This window comes from Corythoichthys intestinalis, chromosome 21, assembly GCF_030265065.1.
Source record: "Corythoichthys intestinalis isolate RoL2023-P3 chromosome 21, ASM3026506v1, whole genome shotgun sequence".
Lineage (NCBI taxonomy): Eukaryota > Metazoa > Chordata > Actinopteri > Syngnathiformes > Syngnathidae > Corythoichthys > Corythoichthys intestinalis.
This window is the reverse complement of record NC_080415.1, coordinates 15,836,154-15,850,510: the sequence shown is the minus strand read 5'-3', so window position 1 is coordinate 15,850,510 and position 14,357 is coordinate 15,836,154. Positions and strand designations below refer to the sequence as shown.

The following is a 14,357-nucleotide window of genomic DNA, read 5'->3' as shown; positions in this document are numbered from 1 at the left end:
TTGTATGAATTTTCACACTCGTCAAGTGACCGTGCTGTCTCTTGCTTTAAAAAAAAAAATTGTTCACTCCGGCCAGCGGCCCCGTCCACCTTATTATGACTGTCCTACTCAGTGTGCAGTGTCAGGCCTCGTCGAGTCTCATTGCTCCAGGCTCATGTTCGTGTCACGTCTCTGCAAAAGGTTAGCATCGGCAAGGTCGCTGGAGAAGTGTGGCTGAGGCCTAATTCGAATGTAAAACAGTGTGGGAGGGGGTTTCAATGTCTCTTAAACCCCCCTGTTGTGCTGGAAGACACAAAGTGCACTAATCTGGTTGTCTGACCAACTCTCTAAGCTTTGCACCACCCTGACAGCGCAAGAGGAAACTTTAAGAAGCAAGCTAAATGTCAAGGAATACGGCAGCAAAATGCAGAAGATATTCAGGGTGACTGCCACGTGCAAGCGAGGGGCCTCGGAAACGCCTCATTTGTCATCGTGAACGTCAGCGTCGGATTTATAAGCACTATAAAACAGAAGCGGGCATGAAATATAAATGACGCCATTGATGAAACGCGTACCTGGCGTCGGCCTCGCTGTAGTACTCTCTGGCTACGATGTCTTCAAAAAGCTCCCCTCCTGTCACCCTAGGGGGAAAGGTTAGCAGGGAAAGAGCGAGCTTAGCATACACAAACAAGCCATAGTCACGCACATGGACAAAATGTCAACGTGTGTGCGTGTGTGTGTATTCACAATATACTCACAGGTCAAAGACAAGGTAATGAAAGCCCTCTTCTGAAATACTGTCATGCAGTCGCACTGAAAGACAAGGAGGGAGATGGCATGTTCACACGTGTGGATTAGTACACATTGCACTTTATAAGTTATAACATACAATTTCTACATAATTTAAACATCTTTCATCGAAATGATTTTTCAGAGTACTCGGGAGACTTAGTTGTCCATTGAGACATGTTGGATCTCTACATGCGCCTTGTGATTGAGTGGTGACCAAGGGTGTATGTAGCTTCCTTTGCCAAAAGTCATTTAGTGTGGGCTCCAACTCAACCACTATCGAAGTCCGTTTTTCGGCCCTTCAACTCCACTGGCGGGTAAGAACGCATTCTCTATAGAGTTTAAGTCAGAAGATTGACTCAGTGTTTATTCCTCTTCTTTTTCCCATTGAATTCATTTGTTACCGTAATTTCCCGAATATAACACGCACTTTTTACCCCCCAAAATCAACTTGTAAAATCATGGTGCGCATTATAAACGGGTACATGGATGGAGACAGAAATATATACGAACAGATTTTTTTTTTTTTTTTTTTTATTGACACGGCCAAGTTGTGTTGAAGAAACGTATGCGGCGATCCGTTACCGACCATTACGGTACGTGACGTCACCATTTTGTTTTGGCAATACTTCACTCTGATCGGCCGAATGATTTCGTTTGTGTTAAATTCAGCTTTTTTACTCTTCATAAAGCACAGAATTTAGTCTCTTGACCTCATTCGAGTCAACGTTTATTGCAGCTCCGCAACTCGGACCATGACAAACGTAACAACAGACTTCCTGCGTGTGTCCGTCAACTATATCTCTCCCTTCGGAAACTCAAACCCAAATAACAATAGTTCCTATTGTTACTGTCGTGTCGACAGCGAAGAGCTCTCTCGTATTTCCGACTTACGTTCTCACTTTCATTTTACCGTATCAATCCATGGAAGAAACATTTATTCATCATGATGAAACGAGCAAGTTATACAGCAGCCTTTAAAAGAAAAGTCACATCTGTTTTGTTTTCTCCTAGATTCTGGTAAGTTGGAGAAGTTGTCAAATCATATTATTACCGTAAATATTGTCAGTTTATGGTAATGTTTTGAACTACCAATATGCTATGCTTGTGCTGTGTTTCACCAGTCAGTAAAATGACATTTCTGTATCTGTACATGAGCTCTGTTTTCTTTTATTCTTCTAACCATTGGTGCTAAAATTAGGGTGCGCGTTATAAACGGGTACAATAATTTCCCCTAGATTTTACAAGTAAATTTGGGGTGCGCATTATACACGGGTGTGCCTTATATTCGGGAAGTTACGGTATTTTGTCAGTGTATTTTGAGTTATTACACTTGAGCCTTTTTCACACTCCCGGTAAATTGACGTGTAAGGTGACGCAGGTTTTACGCGTGTCATGGCTTTCAGACTTGGGAATGTCCCCAGAATTACCCGGGTTGGACACTTTCAGAGTTGTCCTGTGTTGGCGACTCGACGCTCTCCGTGCGGGGAGAGCAGCTGGCACTATTTTATAACCCGGACGTTGCGTCTTTTTTGGACAACATCAGCAACAAAATAAACTACAGTGGTACCTCTACATACGAATTTAATTCGTTCCAGGACCTTGTTTGTAAGTCGAAATGGTCGTATGTCGAGCAGGATTTTCCCATAGGAATACATTATAATTCCATTAATTCGTTCCAAAGCCTAAAAACATACACTAAATTCTTAATAAATACTGCTGGCACTGTTACAAATGGCAATTAAACATAGAAAAACAAATAAGTTATAAATAAATAATTCAGAATAATATAATAATAATAAGAATAATTAATAATTATTCCTGTAAATAATGTAACGAATCGGATTCTAATATGGCGGACACTTTTTACTGTCCCTGAACGCACCGCGAAGCTGACGTCTCAGTGAGATAGGTCGGTGCGGTAGAGATAATACTTTCGTTTTCTTGAGAGCAGTCAACTGCTTAAGACAATGGGCGTTTTGTGTTGGATAAGTTCTTAAATAGATGATAAAAACGTGACGAAGCTGGCGATTTCCTTGGCAATGTTACCACAATAATAATTGTCACCTTAACTTATAAATAGTGGCGAACGGTGGTCGGAAGAGGACCATGGAGCTGTATTGTTGAGCCAGTTCAGGGACGCGCACCCCAAGCTCATATTTTTCTATAACTTGCATCTTCATTTCAAAGGTAAGCATCATTTTTTTTCCTTGTTTCTCCAACTGTATCAACTTTTTTTGAAAACTGTTGATTTCTCACACAAGAAAATCCACCGTGCGTTCGTTTGCAGCGCTGTCATGTCGTCGTATTTCGAGCAACTCGTCGGATGTAGAAACAAATGGCGGCTCAAATTTTACGTCGGATGTCGAAAAGATCGTGTGTCGAAGTGATCGTATGTAGAGGTACCACTGTATATATTTTCAAAGATGGACAATTGACTGTCTGATCCTCGGCTCTATGGTCCATTAGCAATTAATTAATTAATATCGTTATGTTTCAAGTTTAATTTAGCCATTTCCAGTTTCCCATGTTGATAATTGCAATGTTTGTATGTCTTTTCGTCCGACTGCAAAGAAATAGGAAATGACGACCAGCCCGCCACAGTATTTATGTAAGCAGTTTTTGCGCTGTGACATAGGAATTCAACAGCTGCTTTCACACATGTCGTGTCCCGGGTAAGTCCCGGACGTTATACTAGGACTCAGGAGTTTTCCCTCCTCCAGCCATCGTGTAGCACAGTTGACTCACTGACACCGAGCAATAACCGGTGTTGGAGGGTTGAGCCTTGCAGCTGTAAGCGAGGGATTTCTCCATGCATTTTTGACATAAAAAATAGCTAATACCTTATGGTATGACAGAATTTTTTTCTGCAGTTTTGAAACCTTGACGTTTTTATACCTCGGTATACCTTGAAACCGGTAATCGGCACATGTCTATTTCACACATAAGGGCTACCCTTTTAAATCCAGGGAATTAACCGGTGTTCATGTATGTGTGAAAGGGGCTTTGGTTTACTGTATACTGCCTCCTTTGGCGGCGATGTAACATCGTTGCAATGTATGCCGCACAGGTTTAAAGTTGTGGGTTCAAATTTCAAGCTTTGTTGTGTGGAGGTTGCATGTTTACACTTGGCTCTCGCGGGATACGTTTGGGGACTCAACAAGTGCTGTAGGGTAGAAAATGGATGGATTTAATATTCCATTGTTCCTCATGGGTGCACTACTAAAATAAAAAGTGGCTTTTACACAGTTTTTTTGCTTTCTCAAAAATGGCCGTTAGCTATTGAGTACTTCTTTAATATGACAGCACAGCTGGCGGTTAAGTGGCCAACCGACCACCATTTCGTTCCAACTCTTGACACACTGTCAAGTTGATGGGAGGCTGCATCCTGATGATGCATGATAAAACTGGGCAATTTTCCCTTAAAGGGACGCCTGCACAGTGTGTAAAAGAGTCAGGAAGAGGGCTCATGACCAAGTATGAACGAACCAGAACATCAGGAGCACCTGAAATCCACTGAAAATGCTGAGGAAAAACTTATCTTGGATAAGAGAAATACTTGCTTGTATGTGTAAAACCCCTTCGGCCATCAAACAAGAAGATGCCATAGAGAGAGAGGGGAACATTTTGAGGAATTTGACATTTGTTGGTCCAAGTGAATTCATCACAAAAAGGCTAGACCATTGTAGGCTGTCATGATAACATCTTAAACCATTTAATCTTTTTTTATTTTGCGGTTTCGATGTTTCAAAGACACTGCTCATGCGGCTTACACCAATATGGCTGCAAACACAGAGAAGCAAGTGTTGCCAACTCGATCAGATCTCAACATTTAGCAACTTCTCCCATCCCTGTAGGGCCTTATTTTCAAAGACACACAGGTAGCATTCATACTTCAAGGTAGCCGTACAGTGCAGTAATTACTTCTCAGCCGCAAATATTTGGGTTCATGTGTACAACTCTACATGGGAAATCACCCGGAGAGCTTGAAGTGCTGCAGCATTATAATTATTCTCACATATATGGATGATGGATGGAATAGTACGAGAATAAGTTGTATTATTACATCGGGCTAATGTACCTATATAAGAAGCTACATACATGACGAAGTGCTTTGCCGCTCCATTAAAATCAAAAATTGGTTTTACAAATAAGAAAATCATTATTTTGTCTCTTCTACATCAAATTATTATCAATAAAATAATTTATACTAATGCTTCGTCATAGCTGCCAGCTAAGATACACATATGGAAAGTGCGTAGCTAGTCACAGCTACCTTACCCCTACGTAATATTTACGACTTTTTCTTGCTTTCTCATATTTATGCGTTTAAGCTTCATCTACACCCAGTGAACGTGTGTTCTTCACTGCAGGAGACACTATCTGTCCAGAATGCTCACACTTACTGCCTAATAAGGCAGATATGATCATTTTCCTCAACAAAAACTTTCTGATTTTATACTGTACCGGCTGCTAATCTGGACTGGGTTTTACGAGTTGTTTTTGTTTGTTTGATATTCTGTACCGTGTAAGCCCATTAGTGGGAGTTCAAAAACATGTCGAAATGCCTGTAGCATAAGACACTCTAAAACAGGCAAAAGAATATGTGTAAATGTTTTGTCCGTGAGCTTTTGAAAAATAAACATCTTTGTGAAAGTGCACTAATGTGGAAAGACACGTCATCATATTCAAGTTCAAAGACTTATACCGTTATTTACTGTATATACAAGTTAAAAACAGTCCTGTGAAAAAATCATAGTTAATTGAAAGTTCATATAATTAAAAAATATATATATATATATATAATAATAATTGAGACGAAATTAAAAACTATGCAATTTTTTGACCCTACCTATTAAAAGAACCGGAATCGAAATGTGGAATCCAAACCGTTCAAATTCAAACGATGCCCAACCCTACATATTGACTAGTTGAGCTTTGCAGTTTGATGGTTCATCTAATTATGTTAAATTGTTAAAGGAGCAAACAAGACCTCGTACAGATCCCACATGAAAAATGGTTTAAAATATTTCAATTTACACTTTCACTCAGTGCTTAGCTACAATGTCATGCTAATTCCCATTGCAGACAAATTGCCAGATCAGGGTCTATGACTGTTCGGACCTCAACTGGTGTGAACTCTACACAGTGATAAAGTGACATGCAGCCATCAGACAGCCAACCCGAGTCACAGTAGATGCTTCGTGTCAGCACGTCAAGGCTTATCGTTACATTATGTTAAAAAAAAAAGAAAAAAAACACAATATCACTTGTGTAATATGGCCAAGTAGGATGGCTGGCCCTGCGGCGAGAAACCAGAGCGACTGCTCATTCCTTCTACTCCTCCATCTTCTCGCTCCTTCCTCCATCTGTCTCCTTCTCCTCGCTTGCGTCTCTCCATCTGTCCCTTTCTTGTGCCCTCTTTTGTCCAAACTTTCAACAGAGCCCGTGCCAAAATGTGTCAAAACCAAGAGAAAGAGTGAAAATCCATAGAGCGAGGGTGATAAACAGCAAAGGAGGACAAAAGAAGTGGGACATGAGGAAGTGAGCAACTATGGCGAGAAAGGTGTCATTGATTTTGTCATTTCCTCTTTCCTTGCCCTTTTAACATCTCCATTAGAGGCGAGTCTTCTATTCTGCGTGCTAATCATCGACACGGCGTCAATCCCCAGTGGGTCAAACTCACCAATGTTGGGGTGTTTAAGCAGCCGGCAGATGCGAGCCTCACGTTCCAGTTTCTGGTGGTCTGAGGAGAGATGAGATTCTAATTAGTTAAGGTTTTAGTTGACAGAATTAGTAACAGACACATAGTAAGGGAGAGCTTATCCAAAAGGAATAACAGTGGTACCTCAACATACGATCCTTTCGACATACGATGTAAAATTTGACCCGTCATTTGACACGCTCAAAATACGACGATTTATTTATTTTCATTCACAGATGAACCCTTACCCTGGATTAAACGACATTATATGGATACAATATGGTCATGGTGAGTCAACCAGTTTTCCTAAACAGTTTTAGTTTTAATATTACAATACATCGCAAACCCCCAAAAAGAAGCAATGTCGGTTTCTTCCAGTATCATTCAGCTCTAGTATGAATCTGTGTACCGTGTTTTTCGGACTATAAGTCGCACCTGAGTACAAGTCGCACCAGCCCAAAAATGCGCAATGAAGAGGGGGGAAAAAAACCACCGCACCGGAGTATAAGTCGTATTCTTGGGGGAAATTTACTTGATAAAATCCAACACATAGAGCAGATACGTCATCTTGAAAGGCAATTTAAAATAAAAATACAATAGAGAACATCATGCTGAATAAGTGTACAGCATGATAATGTTACATGATGCATGAACAACGAAATGCGAACGTGGCCGGTATGTTAACGTAACATAGCTATTAAGAGTTATTCAGATAACTATAGCATAAAGAACATACTAAAAAGTTTACCAAACCATAAGTGTCACTCCAAAACACCAAAATAACTTGTGAAATGATATAATAATGCGATAATAATTGCACACATAAGTCGCTCCAGAGTAAGTCGCACCCCCAGCCAAACTATGGAAAAAAAACTGTCACTTGTAGTCCGAAAAATGCGGTAATTCTGTAAATTCTTTCACGAAAATGCTAAAAAACATAGTATGTTCAGATCCCCTATAAATATCAGCTTGCAATTTGTTATTCTTATCCGCCAAAAAAGTTCATTCGGGGTACAATATTCCACGTGACATATTACTTCTGATATGTTTCACGTGTACAATGGCAAATATTGTGACTAATTAATAATGCAATTATGCAGCTGAGGAGCCACATTAACCTGGGAAAAGGTGCACTGAAGCAGAGGTTTGCATGCGTTTTCTTATTGAAGGTAATTTAACGCTAAGTGGAAATTAATGAGGGTGTTTGCTGCACCAGTGTCACATTCCGGTGAGGATTATTGCTGCGTTTGCACTTTCAGAAATGGGAGGCGCGCACACACAGACTTATGGATTTTATGGAATCCTGTACTTTATGTATGAACAAGAGTACGGTTCAGTCAATCCCTGCTGATTTCAGTGTGGGGAAACGGATGATACAGGAAAAGGTCCAGATACCTTTTAGCAGTGGTGCCACTACCGAGCATGCATTTGTTATGTACGTTTTGTCAAAGGGTAGATGTTGAATAAGTTGTCCGTGAAATTCAAGTTCATAAACCACAGTAATTGACTCAATATCAGCACAGCTTTTGAGTAAAAAGTTTATGGGCTAAACCTCAGCTTGTCACATCTGAAAGTTCAGCTGAAAAATAGATATTAAGTAGTCCATGAGTAGAAAATTGAGAACATTTGTGCATCACTTAGTCAGAAAAGCAATTAGAGGGCTAACAGGACATTAGTAACTAGTATTTTTCCAGCAACATGCACAAAGGTTTACACGCGTCTACTACAATTCTTTGAAATGAAATCATGCGGTAGACCACGAATTTGAAATGATAAAGACATAAAAATACCAATTTAACTATTATATTGGCGAGTGTAAACATTTTTAATCTATAGAGGACTGTCACACTGTACTCTGCGAGATTTTTTTTTAACTGCCCTGTCCGTGACGGCTTGAGATGATACCACTAAACCATGTACTGTAGCTACGGGTCAGAGGTGGCCAGGGGTAACCGGATCTGGTATGAGTCAGTGTAGGCGTGTGCATGTTGTACGCTGCAGCTAAATGCGACCCAAGGCCACCGCACGCAAATATTTGCCTTCATTACTTCACCACTGAAATTTTGGCATGCCGCTGCTGATCACCTGGACCGGCTACGGAAACAGCATATTCAAACGGGCACAATAAAAGTGTGTTATGATGGAAAACAAACAAACAAAAAAACAAAAGCCTTCCTTCCTCCAAGTCTACACACACTACAGCTGTCATGTGGCTTCTTTGTTTCGCTTCATCCAACCTGTTGCTACGTCGGAGAGCTTTTAAAGCTGCAGTCTGCTATTTTGGAGCTCTATCTCTTTTTTTTGTCTTTCTCCCCGCAAGGTGTAGATTTCCAGAGATGGAGGGAGAGACCTGAAGCGCCGCCTAATTACGTTGCTGACGCAGGCCGCCGAGACAGAGCGAGAAGGTGGGAGGATTACATGCGGCGTCCATTTGCTCAAAGAGGATCACAAGCAACCCTATGTGTGTGCGTCTGCCCCGCATGGTGCAGTGTCACTGCAGCACTCACTAATTCATTCAATCTCCCCCATTTGTTGATGTGTGCGTGCGTTTTCGTTTGTGTGCGTAAGAAGAGGGGCAAAGTGAGGGATGGAGGGTAATTACACTCGCACTTCCTGCTGCTCTCTAATTGGCCATCTGCGTTGCCAGGGGGGCGGGCCCCACGGCCATCTTACATCACAGACAATCTGAGGGGCCCGATGAGCTACTTTTGGGCTAAAATTTTGTTAGAGTGGGAACCGGGAGTAAACTAATAATACGTGAAATGGTGACCATAATTTGTAGAGCTATTTCTCAGCAGTATTACACTTTGTGTAGGATAACACCCTTTATGACCAAAAGATTGAGCAGGATTAAATTTTCGGTCATGCATGCAATTGAGAAAGTGAAATTACACACACAAAAATAAATGAAAAAATATTACAAAGGGTTTTTGTTTTGTTTTGTTTTTTTAAACTTTATTTTAGTAGAAATCGTATGTAACACACAAATATATAAAATGACTTATTCCCTCACATATTGTAAATCTATAATTTAACAAATTATTTTGTACTTTTTTCTAGACTTACTACGCGTTTCCTGAAATATCAATACATTGTTGTAAATAAAAATAATATAAAATGAAAAAAGATAACTTTATTATTATTACCGGTATTATAAAATGCTCCACTGCATATTTATTTATTTCTGAAAACAATTCTTCCCTACATTATGTATACTCATAGAATAATTTCAATTTAGTAAAATCATGCCTTTATTCTTAGAAAATAACGCATTACAGTATTTTTTTCATGGTTTAAGTGTGTTATAGTTATGGCTGACCATAGGGCTGACTTTGAAATAGTCAAATTGAAATTAAAAAAAAAAAAAAAAAAAAATTGTATTTAGTATTACCAATTTCCACATAATGCAGGTTTATCATAATTCTCACTTTTTCAAAAATTTTTTATTCTACAGTTACTTGATTCTTGCTATTACGGATAAACTTAATATTACTATTTCATAAGTATATATATATATATATATATATATATATATATATATATACACACGCTGTATAAGGGCTGTCAAAAATATCGCATTAACGGCGGTTATCAATTTTTAAAAATTAATCACGTTAAAATAATTGACACAATTAACGCACATGCCCCGCTCAGATTAAAACGACAGTACAGTGTAATGTCCGCTTGTTACTTGTTTTTTTTGTGTTTAGCGTCCTCTGCTGGCGCTTGGGTCCAACTAATTTTATGGGTTAGTACCATGAGTGAGCATGGTGTAATTATTGACATCAACAATGGCGAGCTACTAGTTTATTTTTTGATTGAAAATTTTACAAATTTTAATAAAATGAAAACATAAAGAGGGGTTTTAATATAAAATTTCTATAACTTGTACTAACATTTATCTTTTAAGAACTACAAGTCTTTCTATCCATGGATCACTTTAAGAGAATGTTAATAATGTTAATGCCATCTTGTTGATTTATTGTTATAATAAACTAATACAGTACTTATGTACCATATGTTGAATGAATATATCCGTCTTGTGTCTTATCTTTCCATTCCAACAATAACTTACAGGAAAAATATGGCATATTTTATAGACTATTTGAATTGCAATTAATTACGATGAATTAATTTTTAAGCTGTAATTAACTCGATTAAAAATTTTAATTGTTTGACAGCCCTAATATATATACATTATATCTTACTTAGTATTAACTCTTCTCCTAAACATTTTGTTTTTCCAGTCACAAAGTTTACATACAGAATATATCACAACAAGATTAGCAAATGAAATATCCTCAATGATCCTTGACACGTGGACTTGTTCAACAAACCCAGAACTAACATGGAAGCATACAGCATAACTCAATTTTTGCAACGCCTAATCGTTTATATTTGGGATTTTATCTGTGACCCTCATGAGGATGAGCATAACCAATAACGGATGGCTGGATTTAAAAGGTGCATGAAACATGCAAGTGATGCCCCTCCCAGTCTTAAAGTTACCTCCTGAATGCCTTCAGTCAGGAAGCTCTCACAGAAAAGTAGTGAGAGAAAACTCGAGTCCCTAACAGCACTTCCTTTCTTGTTTCCGTCCTTTCCATTTGCTTCATTGCCCCCCTCCCACCCGTCCCCCTCCCTCTCGCCTCGCCTCAGATTACTGCAGTGTTTACCAGAGCTTTGCGAGACTTACCCACCAGGCCACGCGTGAGGTCACACTCACCCCATCAGGCTAAGAAAAAAAAAAAAAAACTTCCTTGTCAAATCCTCATCCAGCGCCTGCTTGAGAGTCACTACTAGTACATGATGTGTTTGCCATAGTGAGTGTAGGTGCATGTCACTGCAGTGGCACACACTGCACTGCTATGTGTAAGTGCGTTTCTCTAGACTTTATCCTGCTTCTCCTTGATGTTGTCCCACTGGGACGAGCCAATGATCTACCTTTCTCAGCCATTTTCTCTAGACAAAATATTAGGCACACTAGCACTATTGAATGAGAGCAAAGATATTTAATGAATATAAAAAGCAATCAATGGCCTATATTAAAACAGTTTTAGGGTGCACTGCATTATAAGGTGCTGTAGTAGTAGAAGTAGTGGTTGTGTTATGCCTCCATTAGATAGAGCAGCGCTAAAGGGAATGCCATGCCATGACTAACCAATATTGATCCATATATAAGGTAGGGGTGTGAAAATATATCAAAAAGGTGATATATCATGATACTTTGTAGCTCAAAAGATTAGATATTCTCCCACCAAGAATCAAAATATTGTTTGAAAAAGGTGTCACTGATTAAAAAAAATAAAATAAAAAAAGGAACCAACAGGTTGCTACCAAAATCTTCCATTAGAATAGCGTCTACGTTAGCTCACTGGCCGCTATTGACGGTGCTAGACATCCAATTCATTTTGACTGGATTGGACACCTCACGCTGTCAATGGAACTGAAATCTCTTGCGTCTTGTGGGCATTTACAGGTCACTTCCTGCTGAATTTAGGGCATTTACAGGTGACTTCCTGCTGATTTTGTGTCACTTCCTGGTCATTTGGGGACATTCTCGAGTCATTTCATTTTCTGTAACCCAAAATCAACAGGAAGTGACCTGTAAATGCCCCAAAACCAACAGGAACTGAAAGAAAATCAACAGTAAATAACGTGAAATGCCCCAAAATGAACTCATTGCCTGCCACTGACGGCCATAGACATCCAATCTGTTTGAAGCGGGAGGCGTGGCAACGAATGAACGAGTGATTGAAATTGAAGGCTTTTAGCTGCGCCTTATAGTGTGGAAAATACGGTGGTACGTTTATGGATCAAACCGCTGGCATCTTAATCTTAACTGAAACTAGCCTTAGCGTTCGCAGACAAATTCAGCAACCAACAACAATAATATATACTGGTGTCAACAATAATCGATGCGGCGATGCATCCCGATGCGGGCCATGGACGATGCGATTCGATGCGGGCAACAAGCCGAATCGATTCAGCACATATTAAAATATATAAGTCCGTTCAAAAATCTTCCAGTGATGCAATGGATTTGGTTTCACCATTTGTATTATTATTCTCATGTTTACCTGTAGAGGGAGCTATTGTACAAGCAATGCAGGGGGGATGAGGAACTAAAATTGGCTTCCTCACGGGAGTAACGTCACAGACATGCGCAATTGCGCAGTGGCACTCAAAGCAGAGATAAGACATAATAACAATGGCTAAAGCGGAGAAAGAGGAAGCGCGAAAGATTATTGACGCACCAAAGACATTGAAAGCAGGCATATGGAGACATTTTGGCTTCTATGAGGTTGGTGGGAAACTTGACCAAACTTATGCGGTGTTTAAAAAATGAAAGGCTGCTAGTGTGTGTAAAAAAAAAAAAAGAAAGAAAAAGAAAGAAAGCCCTGGTCTCATTCAAAGCACTAATTAAATGCTGTGATGTTTTTTTATTATTTTTATATATATTACTATTTTCATTTGACTACAACCAGGAATGACACAAGAGCCTATAAAAAGGTGTTTAATGTCTGACCGCTTGTGTTGCCTCATGATTCACGAAAAATATGCTTTGTTTAGCATTTTAATGCATCCCAGGCTTTAATGCATCGTGATGCATTGCCGAATCGAACCGAATCGAATCGTGGCCCTCTTAATCGAATCGAATCGAATCGTGGCCCTCCGAATCGTAATCGAATCGAATCGTGAGGGCAGTGCCGATGCACACCTCTAATAATATATACTCCACTTCATATGTTAAACTTATTTTTATCCACCCATTGGCTCTCATAGTTCAGAGCATGTCAAAGTTAACTTGTACTGCTTGGTCAAACCAGTCTGCAAATTAAGCGGGAATTAGTTTACAAAGGAACCATCAAGTTAGAGACTGCGCCGAGCCCTCTAGCAACTATTCTTCCCAAAAGTGACTTGGGAATTTATTCTCCTGCCAAGAAAAATACATGAGTGCAATCACTTTTTTTTTGTGCGTGACAAGTCAGAAGCCCAAAATAACCCACTCATGGTGTAACTTGCACCTTCAGAATAGTACAGTAAAGGAGACCTCAACGATTTCACAAACTACTACCCCTTAACACTTTAATAGCATTTCATAAACTTACCGTACTAACATCTTTAAACATTTCTTGAGCCTTTAAAAATACATTACCGCACTGTACATAAATGCTTAGGTCGAAACAAACACTTAGTCTTGTCATAGCAATGTGTGTGGTCGCTGTCTTTCACTCTCCACTTTGGGTGGCGAATTCTAAAGACAAGAGCGTTTGACTTTTGATAGCTTTTGTACCAGCTTGCCGCTAAGTATTGTAGTTAACTAGCCTCTTGCCAGTGCTGGTATTCCAACAGTTGATGGATAGATGTTAATACAGTATCCATTTAATTCACATGATAGATGATGTGTACATGATATATACTGCTGGATGGGAATGCGCTGGCAAGCCAACATGTTCAAAGTAAATCATTTCGGACCTTGTTTAAGACAGAAAATAACAAGTAGCATTACCGAAACAACAACTTTATTCTTAACCATTAGCTCGTCTATGATGTTTCACAGCTTATGTATAGAGAATTCAAACGAGAATGCAAAGAGAATTCATGAGACGAAATTCTCTGGTTTGGCTAAAAATTTGTGTTTAAATATCAGCCATTTAACTGACTTTTGTTAAATAAGTCTGTTTTAAAGTACAGTAATACCTCTACATACAAATTTAATTCGTTCCAGGACCTGGGTTAGAAGTCGAAATGGTCATATGTCGAACGGGATTGTTTCATAAAACATTATAATTTATTCCACAGCCCAAAAATGTACGCTAAATCTTTCATAAATACTGAAGGTTCAATTACAAATACAGTGGTATGAAAAAGTATCTGAACC

At 39.3% G+C, this 14,357-nt stretch overlaps 1 protein-coding gene across 13 annotated transcripts in view; it reads right to left on the bottom strand.

Annotated features, from left to right (window-relative positions):
- Positions 1–14,357, bottom strand: part of LOC130909155 (calcium/calmodulin-dependent protein kinase type II subunit gamma) — a 67,537-nt gene that overhangs the window by 40,121 nt on the left and 13,059 nt on the right. For all 13 annotated transcript variants that reach the window (XM_057825284.1, XM_057825288.1, XM_057825291.1 and 10 more), the window contains exons 3-5: positions 6,455–6,514; positions 738–792; positions 555–620 (exon numbers count right to left, since the gene is read on the bottom strand). In XM_057825284.1, the coding sequence (XP_057681267.1) occupies positions 555–620; positions 738–792; positions 6,455–6,514 (181 nt within the window). The remainder of the gene's footprint in view (positions 1–554; positions 621–737; positions 793–6,454; positions 6,515–14,357) is intronic.